This window comes from Vigna radiata, unplaced genomic scaffold (assembly GCF_000741045.1).
Source record: "Vigna radiata var. radiata cultivar VC1973A unplaced genomic scaffold, Vradiata_ver6 scaffold_283, whole genome shotgun sequence".
Lineage (NCBI taxonomy): Eukaryota > Viridiplantae > Streptophyta > Magnoliopsida > Fabales > Fabaceae > Vigna > Vigna radiata.
The window spans coordinates 176,718-189,923 of record NW_014542221.1 but is presented as its reverse complement, the minus strand read 5'-3'; the positions used below and the strand labels follow the sequence as shown (position 1 = coordinate 189,923).

General features: G+C 30.6%; 1 protein-coding gene across 1 annotated transcript; it reads right to left on the bottom strand.

The window, feature by feature from the left end:
- Positions 1-3,137: 3,137 nt before the first annotated feature.
- On the bottom strand, positions 3,138-11,968 carry LOC106779466 (probable leucine-rich repeat receptor-like serine/threonine-protein kinase At3g14840). Its single transcript, XM_014667570.2, has 24 exons — positions 11,549-11,968; positions 11,260-11,434; positions 9,460-9,531; positions 9,276-9,344; positions 8,911-8,982; positions 8,729-8,800; positions 8,488-8,559; positions 8,312-8,383; positions 8,128-8,199; positions 7,961-8,032; positions 7,792-7,863; positions 7,528-7,599; positions 6,996-7,067; positions 6,730-6,780; positions 6,615-6,650; positions 6,456-6,496; positions 5,860-6,236; positions 5,437-5,632; positions 5,202-5,348; positions 4,819-4,937; positions 4,512-4,722; positions 4,164-4,401; positions 3,783-3,933; positions 3,138-3,696 (listed from the first exon to the last, which is right to left on the bottom strand). The coding sequence occupies exons 1-24, from the start codon at positions 11,646-11,648 to the stop codon at positions 3,340-3,342; spliced, it is 2,988 nt and encodes a 995-aa protein (XP_014523056.1). The 5' UTR covers positions 11,649-11,968; the 3' UTR covers positions 3,138-3,339.
- Between the last annotated feature and the right edge of the window lie 1,238 nt (positions 11,969-13,206).

Here is a 13,206-nt window from a genome sequence, read left to right as displayed (position 1 = left end):
CACTTTCTATCTAAAACTTTAAGACAATACGTTAATAGATCTTTCATCTTTATATAATGTTATATTTTCTCCTTTTTATTCTATGTAAGATTTAGACTGACATTAAATTCCTAACAATGTGTAATATCCAGTTTTCCTCTCCCCTTTGAATTCCGACAAGAAAAAGTTCCAAAACAAAACATCATGGGTTGAAAAATAGCAAAAAAACAGCCTTGTATTATCTGTTTTTCTTAGGTTTCTCCATCTTAAAATTTGAAAGTCCTAACTAAAGTACGAATTGGTAAAGGCTATTTATGTTTCTCAAATGAAACGCTGATTCCCGGAGAAAATTAACGAGAGTCCAGAAAAGTGTAACCAAGCAACAGAATTTCTCTTTAATAATAAAAAATATTTTCATCTTATAATTCTAATTAAAATTGTGAATATTATAATTTCAAGCATCAAATTATTTTATATAGGGTCCCGGGGACTTAGTCAAGACAATAAAGAGAGGCGTGTGTGAAACTTTTTAATTGTGTTAAAATATTCATTTTGTTTTTCGAAGTATAAGGGAAGGAAACAAATACAAATAAAAAAAGTTTCAATCTCAAGAAGGTTAATTATATGCAAGTAAAAGTAGAGAAACTAGATTTAATGTTCATTTTTATAATGTATTATTCTTTGTTTATTTATTTAATACTTTCATACTTAAGAATGGAGACTAAAAATTAAATTAAATATACATTTTTTTAACCTTTTAATATATTTTTTAGACAATATGGAGTTATGAATTTTAGAGTAGAGAATACATTGTGATGTGAAAATTAATTTTATTGATATTATTTTAATGAATTTGAAGTCATAACTTTGACATATTTGAAGTGAAACATATTTCACAATTTAGGCAGCAATTTGTTGTGAATGTTGACAGCATGGACTGCACATGTAGAAAATGGATAATTACTGGCATTCCTTGTAGTCATGCCATAACTCAATGAAATTTTTGAATATAAATGCAGAAGAATATATTGGACATTGGTTTAGGAAGTCTACCTATAAAGAGACTTACAACACAATTATTAACCCTATCAATGGTCAACATGTTAGGATGTTACACCCTATTCAGATATATTACCACCAAAGAAGAGGATAATGCCAGGAAGGCTCATAAAGAATCGAAGACTAGAGGATTGGGAGTTGAAGAAGAATGACAGTGAATCAAGAAAGGGTGGACACAGAAAAAAATGTGCCATCTGCAAAGAACTTGGACATAACAAAAAAGGTTGTCCACAAAGACCTCCAACAATAGAGGTTCCTACTGTCCAATATGCTGAACAAACAGAAGTCACCCAACCTCCAACAACAAATGTTCCAATAACTCAAGAATTTACTATACTTGGTACTGACCAATGTCCTGAACAACCAGAACCCAACCAACCTTCAACAACACAAGTTCCTATTACTCATGAAACAACTATGCTTGTATCTGATGAATGATGTAATGTACTGAACATATTTATAGTTTGTAGCAAATGTTTGCTCTATCATTTTGAACACACTCTGTTATGATGTAATCTTCATGTATTTTGGATATGAAAGTTGATGTATTTTGGATATGTACGATCTTATCATTTTGAACACATTCTGTTATGATGTAAGACAATTATTTTGGTTATGACAAAGTGATTATTGCCCAATTTCGTTATCAGTCATGATCTTTATTGCTCATTGCTTTATGATGTTTGTTTTCCAATTAAATTACCAATATAATTAAAAGAAATTAATTAATCAGACACATTATCACTGTAATCACTCACCTTCATAAATAAAAGACACATTACATAAAAGCCAAGTTTCATCAATGAAATCAAATGAGACAGTATCAACCAAGTTTCAGCAACATTGCTAATACAATTACATTCAAAACATATATCACAAAGATCGTCCCCACTAAGAATTTCAACCACTTTTCCAACTTAACTAAACTTTTCTCTATAAAATTCATTTTGATCTTTTCACCATATGTTTCTTCCATCTACAGCACACTGTGTTCCATGCTCATCACATCCACTTCTTCATTCCTTACACTATCACTCATTTCTTCTACATTTAGCCCATTTCCTTCTTCAATGCACCACTGAAAGAAGTTGCAGTCGACCAATTCTTCACTCCCACCGTGTTCAACAAGAACACACACTTCTTCGTGAAAACCCAAATAAATAGACAAAGATTTATTTTAGGGCAACCCCAAGTAAAACTGATCTTGAAATTAGGGCAACCCCAAAATTTTTTCTCCTTATTTTTAGGGGTTATTGTAATACGGAACACTGCATTTTGACCATAGAAGCATGTTGGTTTTGCACCCAACCTCCTAAGACTGCCACTGCTGTGTTGCATGGCCGAACCCAAACATTTGCAAGAGGAAGATGAACGAGACATCCTTACCAGCACCTTAACATCGTAGTGCTTGGCGAAGACGAAAGACAGCGGGTGTGCTTGGCGAAGACGAAAGACGAACCTCTTCTTCCCCAAGACGAAAATATACTTTGGATGAAAGGGGATGCCCTTAAATGTTAGGGCTTGGTCATCCACCTGAATAAAACACAAGATCCATTCAATTTTAGTGCACAATGCCACGTGGATAAAAGAAAAAATACAGCTTAGATAAATTTAACGCCGTCTGAGACCACTTAACGGTTAGGGTAAAATGTGTTTATTATTACAAAAAATATGACCTAATTGAGACATATAAAAACATGAAGACTGAACTGAGATTTCTATACAAAAATTAGGACGAAGGGAGGGTTTAAACTTTTTTTTTATCAATTATAATAATATTATTATCATTATTACTACTATTTAAGTAATATTACCATAGCATACTTTTTCATTATTTGAGACAAAATACAAAGAGATAAAATGATTATAAAAGTGTTAATTTTTACATTTTTTCAAAAATAAAGAAAATAAAAAATTTTAAAAAATAATATTAAATAAATGTAAAAAATGTAGGTTTGTAAAAAATCATTTTTTTTTCTTTTTCATTGGTTGTTTGTTAATATGAAAGTAACAACAACGTCTATAGAATTTAAAATAAAAGACAAATAAAATATTATTGGTAAATATAATGAGATTATTATTGGGAAAGGTTGATATTATTTTGAAAAGGAAAAACATTATTAGATAACTCTATAAATGGCAGCAAACACTTCAATGCCATCAAAGCACTTACAGTTACAAATCAAGCATGTTACAATCAAGAGGGAAGACTTAACCTCAATGGAAAACAAGAAAGAAATAAAAAGTTTATATTACAATAAAATCATTTATACAAATTAATCCAATTTGGTTCTATTGTCTTTAACCTCTCTTCTGCAAGTAAGAAGAATCGATGTTTACAGGATAAAGATCTGCTGCAGAAGTAGATGAGGAAGTCCATGGCTCATCCTTTGAGATACTCAACTCTTGATAGTATTGCCTCATTTTCTCCATCTTCTTCTCTTCCTCATCATTTGCCTCTGAAAACACTTCCTCAACAACAGTTCTTCCTTCTAGCATGCTTACCACTGATGACATGCTTGGCCTAAGCTGTGTAGTAACATTCGTGCACAACAGAGCCACCCTTATCAACACTAACACCTCCTCTTTGTTGAAGTTTGTGCCCAATCTTCTATCCACTAGGTCCATTAGATCACCTTTCTCTTTCAACAGATTTGCCTGCAAAATACAACATTACTTTCATTCCAAAAACCCAACTTTTATAACAAAGACAGTTGAAATGAACACAAGTTGAGAATACTTACCCATTCAAGAATGGAGAATGATTGTTCTTTTGGACGGTGAATGGTATTGTTCCTTCCATTTATTATTTCCAAGACAACAATTCCAAAACTATACACGTCTGCTTTATCAGTCAAATAACCATGCATGGCATATTCTGGAGCCATATATCCACTATAAGAGAAAAATGAAAATGTTTATCAGTTGCATGACATAATAATACTTTCTCTTTCTTCTATGTCACTCATCTCAATAAGATTCGTAGTCTATAATTTAACAAAAGAAATGTATTGAAACTAGTGAAATCATCAATAAATTCCTTTACTTATTGTTTCTCAGGAGAACAATCATAAACACAAATATTATTTCTCTATGAAAGTAACAAAGAAGACATAGGAGCTTACTATGTTCCAGCTATTCGGGTGCTAATATGAGTATTTTCTTCCTCATCGAGTTTGGCCAAACCAAAGTCTGATATCTTTGGGTTGAGATCTTTATCAAGCAACACATTTGTGGTCTTGATGTCTCTATGAACAACCTTCAATCTTGATTCTTCATGGAGGTATGCTAACCCTCTAGCAATACCAATGCAAATCTTGTATCTTGTTGCCCAATCCAATCTTATTTGCTGTTCTTCAGGTCCTTCATTCGTAAAATCATAGAAATCAGACCACAGAACCATATTGTCATATTCATTAGTTAATATATAAAATAAATGATAATAAGTTTGATGATATAATAAGGAGATTTACCAAATAAAGCACGAGCAAGGCTATTGTTTTCCATATATTCATATACCAATAAGAGTTGATCACCCTCCACACAGCATCCATAAAGTTTAACAAGACAAGGATGTTGCAAAGCAGAAATCATGCCTATCTCTGTTATAAACTCACGATTTCCTTGCTTTGATTTAGAAGAAAGTTGCTTCACTGCTACTAGTGTTCCATCTGACAGACATCCCTGCATTTACCATGTATACAGAGTTATTGCAGTGTAAAATGTAAAATTGTATAAATGTGTGCTAATATAGACAATTTATTACATAATGCAAAATACCTTGTACACAGGACCAAATCCTCCTTCTCCAATCTTATTTCCAGCATCAAAGTTGTTTGTTGCTACTTTGATTTCTCTTAAAGAAAACAAACCGGTTCGCAGGTCTAAACTCCTTATCTCTGTTAATTGAGGTAGAAGAAATATCAAAGACCTCTTACAATGACAAATTTTCATGTTTACATTCTGTTGAGTGAAAGCCTTCTACTTTGTACTTAGCAAGAAAGCCAGTAGTCTTAAAGGTCCAATAATAAGACACACCAATCAAGGCACATACTCAAACTTACAGAACATGAAGAATTTCATTTTTTTCACATTCATAAATCTGTGTTTTAGAAAAATGTTTGATTCATGATCATGACAATAAAGGGAATTTCTTTGCTTACCTTTTTCTAAAGAACTTTTCTTTCCCAGACATCCTTTCCACCAAAGAATACCAAGTACAATGATGATAACTATTGCAACTGCAACCACAATTCCTGCCACAGCTCCTGCAGATATGCTACTTCCATTTTCTGAGGGTGGTGTAAAGTCTGTTTAATACAAGAAGAGACATTAGATGACAATATCAAGACCACATAGCATGACAATAATAAACTTTTATAGCAAATAACAACTCACTAGGTTCCACTGATATAGCTGATATAAGAGGACCATATACTGATCTAAATGGGAGACTAGTTGTCCCTTTTCCAGCCCAATACAAACGTATCTCCAAAGTATTATTACTCACAACTGCAGTGAAGTTTTTTATGATTGCTTTACCAATTCCTCCTGCTTCTTCTACAATATTGAAGTCCTTCTGCACCAGCTCTCCCTGCAACATTTAATTCAAATCTTAGTGGTTCATGATGAATACAAGCCTTAAATATTTCAATCTTCTTACTGTTTAAAATACTGTAGCAAATAGTAATTGATTTGATTAATGAAGTTTCCATGGAAACTATAAAGTGGAAAATATACACTTATTAAGATATTTATGTAGAACATGAAAGATCGTTATGAAAAAGGTGAAAGAAGTGTTAACCATATACATATCTATACCTGAATATAGATGTCAAATACTCGTCTTCCTAAACTGTTAAATGTTTGATCATTAATAAACATGATTTCTGCAAAATGTAGATTAACTGTGTAGTTCCCATTTCCCAAGCAAAATCCATAATAGGTTAGAGAAGTGGGAGAAACTCGTGCATCCATGTAGAGATCAGCATTGTCCACAGAAAGCGATGATTTATTTTGCCAGATAGAGTAGTCGCCAGCATCATTATCCATAAAGTTACCAGTAGTGATAAATGCCCAATTTTTTGATCCACTTCGGTGAAATCTAGCTGGACCTCCATTATCTAAATCATCATCATATGTGATTTTTCCTTCTGTTATCATCTTTCCACCACAATTTATATGAAGGGAGTATGAGCCTAGGACAAACATGACAATGTCAGCAATGATGAAATTAAGAAAAGAACGTCTTCAAAATGTATTGTTTATATGATCATAAAATGTTAAGTGATTTCACATGACTAACTTTTAGAGTACCAAAACAATAATTTGTACATAAGCATGTTAGTTTTGGTTTCCTTTACTTCATAAAAGGATTCAAATAAATATTTGTAAAAGGTTTCTTTGAAGGAACTTACTTTTCTGACAGATATTGTTTCCCAGGCAAGCAGCTGCTCCTCTGAGAAAATGATCACAGGGGTGAAATGCATTAGCATAATATCATCAAAGCCAATATAAGATTCCTAAGATAATAAATTGAAAAAACTATATGCTTGTAATACAAATTGTAAACTTACGAGTCATTGTGCGTTTTGGAGCTAGAAAACAAGTTCCTGTGACATATAACAGAAGACTATGAGTTAGATTCTTAAATTTGAAAACAAAAATGCACATAGCTACAAGGATTCTTACACATTTCCATTTTGACATTGGCTTGTGGTGAGGTTGTTATATGAAATATCTCTGCATACAAGTTATAAAATTTGAATCAGACTTTAAAAATGAATACCAATTGACCAAAAGAAATATGTGGAATCTTCAAAAGAAAACTAAGATATTAAAGCCATTAGTCCAATAAACAAGATGCAAAATCAAACTACAAAGCAATAAAAGTTTAATATTTCTTTACTACGAATAGGTGAACTATTCCTGTCTGTAGCAATTGAAAGAGAACTTACACATTGTCAACATTGTCAGCTTTCTCTGTCCATGCAGGTACTTCTCCACTGAGAAGATTTCCAGTTAAATATCTACGTTACAAAAAATATGAATGGATTAATATACAGAACCTAATATTTATTGATGATCCAACATTAAGTAAAATAACCTAGCCATCCTTAATTACACCCATTTACCAGTGTTCTTGTTCTCTGTAAAGTACACTCTGAATTAAACTTAAAATTTACTTAAATGTCTTCCAATTAAATTTAAGAGATTTATTCTTTTATTGTATTGAATAACTAAAATCAATTATGATTGGGTTGAGTTGATCACCAATTCAAATAAACCATCACCTTGTTGGCAATCTCAATAGCAAAATCATATCTTGAAATAAACAATTTTATTATTTTTTGGTTTTTATAAGGTAACAATAATACTAATAATTAATATATATATATATATATATATATATATATATATATATATACATAATAAAAAGATTTTGATATGATAAAACAAAATAAAAATGAGTTAAAGCTGAGGTATTACATGTAATCAACTTTTCTCAGGGCTTCATAGTCACTCGGAATTGGTCCAGTCAATTTGTTAAAGCTGAGGTCTCTGAAAAGGGAACATATTTAGAATGAGTTTGAAAGCAGTAGAAGAAAATGGTCAAAGCAAAGAATTTCTGCAACTTAAAGGACTGTAATTCTGAAATAAAAATGATATAGAAGCTGCAAAATAAACTTAACAATATCAGAGAAAATGTAAACAGTAATTGCAATCAAACAAAGTTGAAAAACATGTACTTACAAGTTTTTCAAGGTTGTCATTGAACCAAGATATGTTGGTAGAGTTCCATTGATGTTGCAATTCCTCAAAATCCTGGGAAACAACCAAATGGATAGCATTATGTTATTAGAGCCTCTTGCTTGACTTCTTCTAATTTTATTCCATGAAAGAGTTAACGATTTAAACTCACAGATATTTCAACGACATGTTATTAAGTTGTGGAAAAGCTGACTGTTCAGACCCATTCAGATCACTAATTCTCCTGCATTTCACATTGGGAAAATAGTTAAGGAAATACAGTTGAAACTATCATTGGTTTTGAAACTTTGCTTACTAATTAAACAAATTCATACATACAAGTCAGTTAAGTTTTTCAGAAGTGAGATTCCAGAAGGAAGAGGCCCATCGAATCCACTCCCTTGAATCACTCTGTCAAAGCATAGTAATCATTAATAACTTCAGAAAATAAGACAAACTTATTCAATCAATAGAAGCATAATTAAAGTATACTAGTAAAATAGAAATGAAGGGGTGTTCATACAGTTTTTGGAGACTTGTCCAACTTTGAATAAAATCAGGTATCTTCCCAGAAAACTGATTGTCCCCAAGTCGACTGCATAATGAAAGGGTTAAAAATTAAGAAAGGGTTACATTAAGTTCAAAAACAATTTTTTAAATCAGTCATCATTGAATAGTATAATAAAGATTTAAGCTTACATATCCTGCAATGTAGTGAGCTTGTTCAATGTTTCTGGTAACTTTCCAGTAAAATTGTTAGAGGAAAGTAGTCTGCATATAATTGATAACAGCAAACAAGAACAAATTATGAATTTAAGCCATGGAAACCAAAGTAGAAGATTCCAAACATTGGCCCTTGGAAAGGAAATTCTTACCACTTCCACTTGCCAAAGGAAATTAACACAAAGATATGTAATGAGAAATAAATTGAAGTGCTTACAGTCTTTGAATTTGGGCTAGATTCCCAAGCTCAAGAGGAAGTTCTCCAAATAGTTGATTGGCCTCCACGACCCTGCCAATCTCAAGATAAAGTACAGTTCGATTATAAGACTCTTCAAATTTATTTCGTAATAATTTCATGTGTACAAAATGGAAAATTTTTCTTTGATAACAGAAACTCACAAACTTTGAAGAGTGGATATGTTTGCTATCTCTTTTGGTATTGAACCCGTTAATCGATTTCCGAGGAGGGAACTGTTATGATCAAGAAACATGTTACCATTATAGATTCTTTTTGTAATGTATTCATAACAAATACCTATGGAACAAAACATAGGTATAATGTTCTAAGTTCTATGGATATTTCTGTCTTGCTAAAATTTGATTTTCATCTCAATAACCAAAACCACCTTAAATATCAGCATTTAAAAGTCTGTCTTAGATTTATGTTTATGTTATATACAATATATATTACCATCATGTGATGGTCATGTATTCTGTAATACATTGATGATTTTAAATTCTAAAAAATGACAGGAAAATCATACATGTTGACAAGTTTCGTGGTGCCCCATTCTTTGGGAATTGTGCCGTTCAGGTAATTGCGACTAACGTCACTGCAACAAAGAATGTGTTGTCATGCAAAACAATTCATAGATGTTTGCAAAACTGGTAAAAATAAGCAAATTTTTCATCTGGAATTGAATTTGAGAATAGTTAAGAATTACTTACAATTCTTGTATGAAAGGCAATCTGAACAGATCTTGGGGGAGAGTGCCTGGGAGATTTTGTGCTTTCAAAATTCTACACAATTATTTATCAACGAAATGGTTAATCTTCTTAATCGATTAAGTTATCTCCATCATTCTATCTTTCTTTCATTCCATTTTTGAATTGAAATGTTTCTTTGTAATACTTCAAAATTTAATTTTTTATCACAACTGAAATTATTAGACATAAATCTAACATAATTTATGCATTAAAAACTATAAATTTTAATAGTACAATGCATAAACTAATATAAATAACAGTGAAGTTTATCTCAAAACCATAGTCAGAACTGCTTAGTTACATCTTCAATCACAATTAGAACATATAATTTTAACTTTTTTTAACTGTGTTTAGTATTAAATGTTTCATTAAAAACTTATGTAATTGGATTAACAGAACTTAAGCCGAAATTATTCATAAAAATGAGATTTTAAATCCTGATAGAAGCTAAACATTTTAGTCAAACAGCTTCACCAAAAAGATATTGTATTTTAAGTTTCAAATATAACTGTTTGCTACTTGCACATTGAATATGATCTTTATGATAAAAAAAGGAAACTAAGTACGTTAAGACTTAGCTTTCAGTGTTTCAAAAGCTATGTAAAATAGAGAAATATATAATTGGTAGACATCCCCACATGTCACAGACAAGTTGCAAAAAATACAAACAACTTGTTGCAGAATGAAGGTGGTGGGTTTAAAATAGTCAAAGGTGAAAAATTAATGACTCATTTACTTTTTGTCATGAAGCAGTATATTATGTACTGCAGAATAATTGAGCACCTCAAAGTTGACTGAAGACCTCTTTATTTTGTTTACACTACATTTATAGCACATGGTGTTACAGTCTTAGATCTTTTGGCTAGTTTTACAGATTACTTCAAACTGCAGCATTTAACTGAGTTTAATTTTTATTTTCATCCTGGACTTGTCTTCTGATATATCTTTATGCAGAAACCTTTTCCAAATTTGCCAAGTATTATCTCTGTTAATTAGTAACATGATTCACTAAATTTGATGTTATCTCTCTCAATCTACAAAATCACATTTTTTTTTATCCACTCCCTACTCTTTTTAATAAATTTTGTTCTTTTTTTATTTGATGTTTTCTAAAGTACAAGATAATATAATTTTTCTCTCTAATTATATATATTTAATTTCATGGATATAAAAAGAAAAACAATTAATTATAGTAAAAACATTGAGAATGTAATTATACATAACTTATATAACCTTTCTAGTATAATTTTAAGAATTATCTTATTTATGTGTAATTATGTTATCAGTTTTTGTAATTAACTTTTTCTCTCCACATTAATTAGATAAAATATATAATTAAAAAGGTATAATATTATCTTCAAATTTAAAACCTAAAGAATGAAACGTTATTTTTGTCAAAATACTAAAAAGAGTGATAAGGATTTGGAAAAGGAGAGACAGAAAAAAAGATATTAAAATGAAAACAACTTTATTGACTTTTGTCGAAATTAGTTGAAGGATATTTATGATGATAGGTTGAGATGCAACTATTTTGCCATGGTTTTCATTAACTTTTGTTACATAATTTAATTTATATATTAATTAAATTACTTAATGTAACATTTTATCATCAAACAAAGTTGTAAGTGAGAAAAGATTAGGTGTTAAAACATCTTTTTTCTGGTTCTAAAAAGCAATGTGATGAAGAACACATGATCATAATTAACCTATCATAGACTTGAATACTATGAAGAACATAGAGAATATGAGTAAGAGATTTACATGTTGGTGACATGACAAAGGGTGTCATTGTTATAAGAGCAATTGCATCTTAATTCATTTTCACTCCCTTTTACTTGTACTACAGATGTCCAATTACGTTCTCCACTGCAAGGATCTACGCTGAAATCCCAGTCCTTCTTCCCAAGTGTCGTAGCTATATCTTTCAGAGCTTCCACTGTCATCACAAAATCATCAGTAACTCATATTTATCATCTCTCATCTCATACCAATTTCTTATATGAAATCATGTCCATACAGATAAACAAAAAGATTCAAGCTATTTACATACCTTCATCTTGGGGAAGAGTGGCTCCAGAAGCTAAGGATGCAAAGCAAAACACAGCAAGGAGCAGAAGGAATAAGAAGAAACGAGGGTAACTCACCCTCATGGTTGCTCTTTCTGATTTGATGAGTAAACACTGTTATTAAACCTTGGAGTTTTTGAGAAGGGATTCTGGAACATATATCACAAGTGTATATAATAACGTGATAACAGTGGTGGAGAAAGATATTGAGTGATCAAACAGGAACGCAGACAAAGACTAGAACTATGGTTTGGTGAGAAATTGAACGAGACAATCTCACACGTTGTTAAAAATATAAAGGGTGTTTGCAGAAATATGTATATTAAAAATAGTGAGTAAACTATGTCTGTGCTGATTAAGACAAAGTCAACTCCACAGTGATGGTTCATTTCTATAATTTAATGAATATAATGATATAAAATAGCAATGATTTTAGTTTTTATGAGATATTATAAGAGGAGATAAACATTACTGAAAAATATACAAGAATGGAAGCCACTGAACACTGTTCTTGTATAGATAAATCTCGAAGTAGTTGTTGACAGCATGAAACAGTTGGCTTTATCAACTTTCGTACAAATTTCCATTTTCTAAATGAATTTGTCCTTTTATGCAGAAAACACGGTTGTGAATTAATGTATGCAGCTGACACAAGTTGTTTTATCCAAAAGTTTAATATTTTTATTAGAATTTTACTTGTATATATATTTTTTACATTGTCAATCTACACGAATAATTCATTCTGTAATTTTAAAATACATATTGTAAAATTTGATTAATCTGTTTCTGACAGTTTGAATGTATGTGGTATAAGTTTTTTCATTCAAGTAGTGTTATAAAATCTTGGAAAAATGATATTTTGACACCATTTTTTTGATATCATTTTGATACGGTATATGTCTTAAAATATGGTTAGACGATTTTAAATTAAAAAAAAAACTTTGGTTTTTTTTTTCCAAATATGTCCTTGTTTCAATTTTTTAATTTGAAATCGTTCAACCACGTTTGACACATGTGCACTGTCAAAATAGTGTCAAAAATTGATGGGAAAATATTATTTTCCTAAAATCTTTCTGATTTAAAGAGTTGGAACAAGTTACAATGTGCGATGCATAACTGAGCTTTAGAAAGTTCATTGGTTTTGGTTTTCCCTAGTTTTGATTCTTCTTTGTCTGCTAACCTGCAATGTGTGGGTCCCTCTTATTTTTCTTCTCTTCTTTTCTTTTTTAAAGTAGTTTCATTTTCCATATTTTCTTGTCGGATACGGCCATTTTTCCATCAAAATTTGGAAACGGATTCAATGATTTCTTTTAAGGAAAGTAACTTAGTTAACTTTTATGTTTAAATAATTAATTTTACTTTTTAAAAATAAAAAATATAAAAGTAATTATTTAAATTTGAGTAAAATTAACTAAAGTTACTTGTCTTTTCTATTAAAATTCAGTACATCCTTTCCTGAAATTTCTTTCATTCTAACTAATAAATTCCTCAATCATAAAACACTTTTTATAAATATGTAATACAAGATGACTTCCTTACAGTAAAATAATTAAACTCATGATTATAAATAAAACACTTACAAATAAATTTTAAAAAAATTTACCTAAGAAGTGGAATGGCAAATTTTTCCAATAATATACTT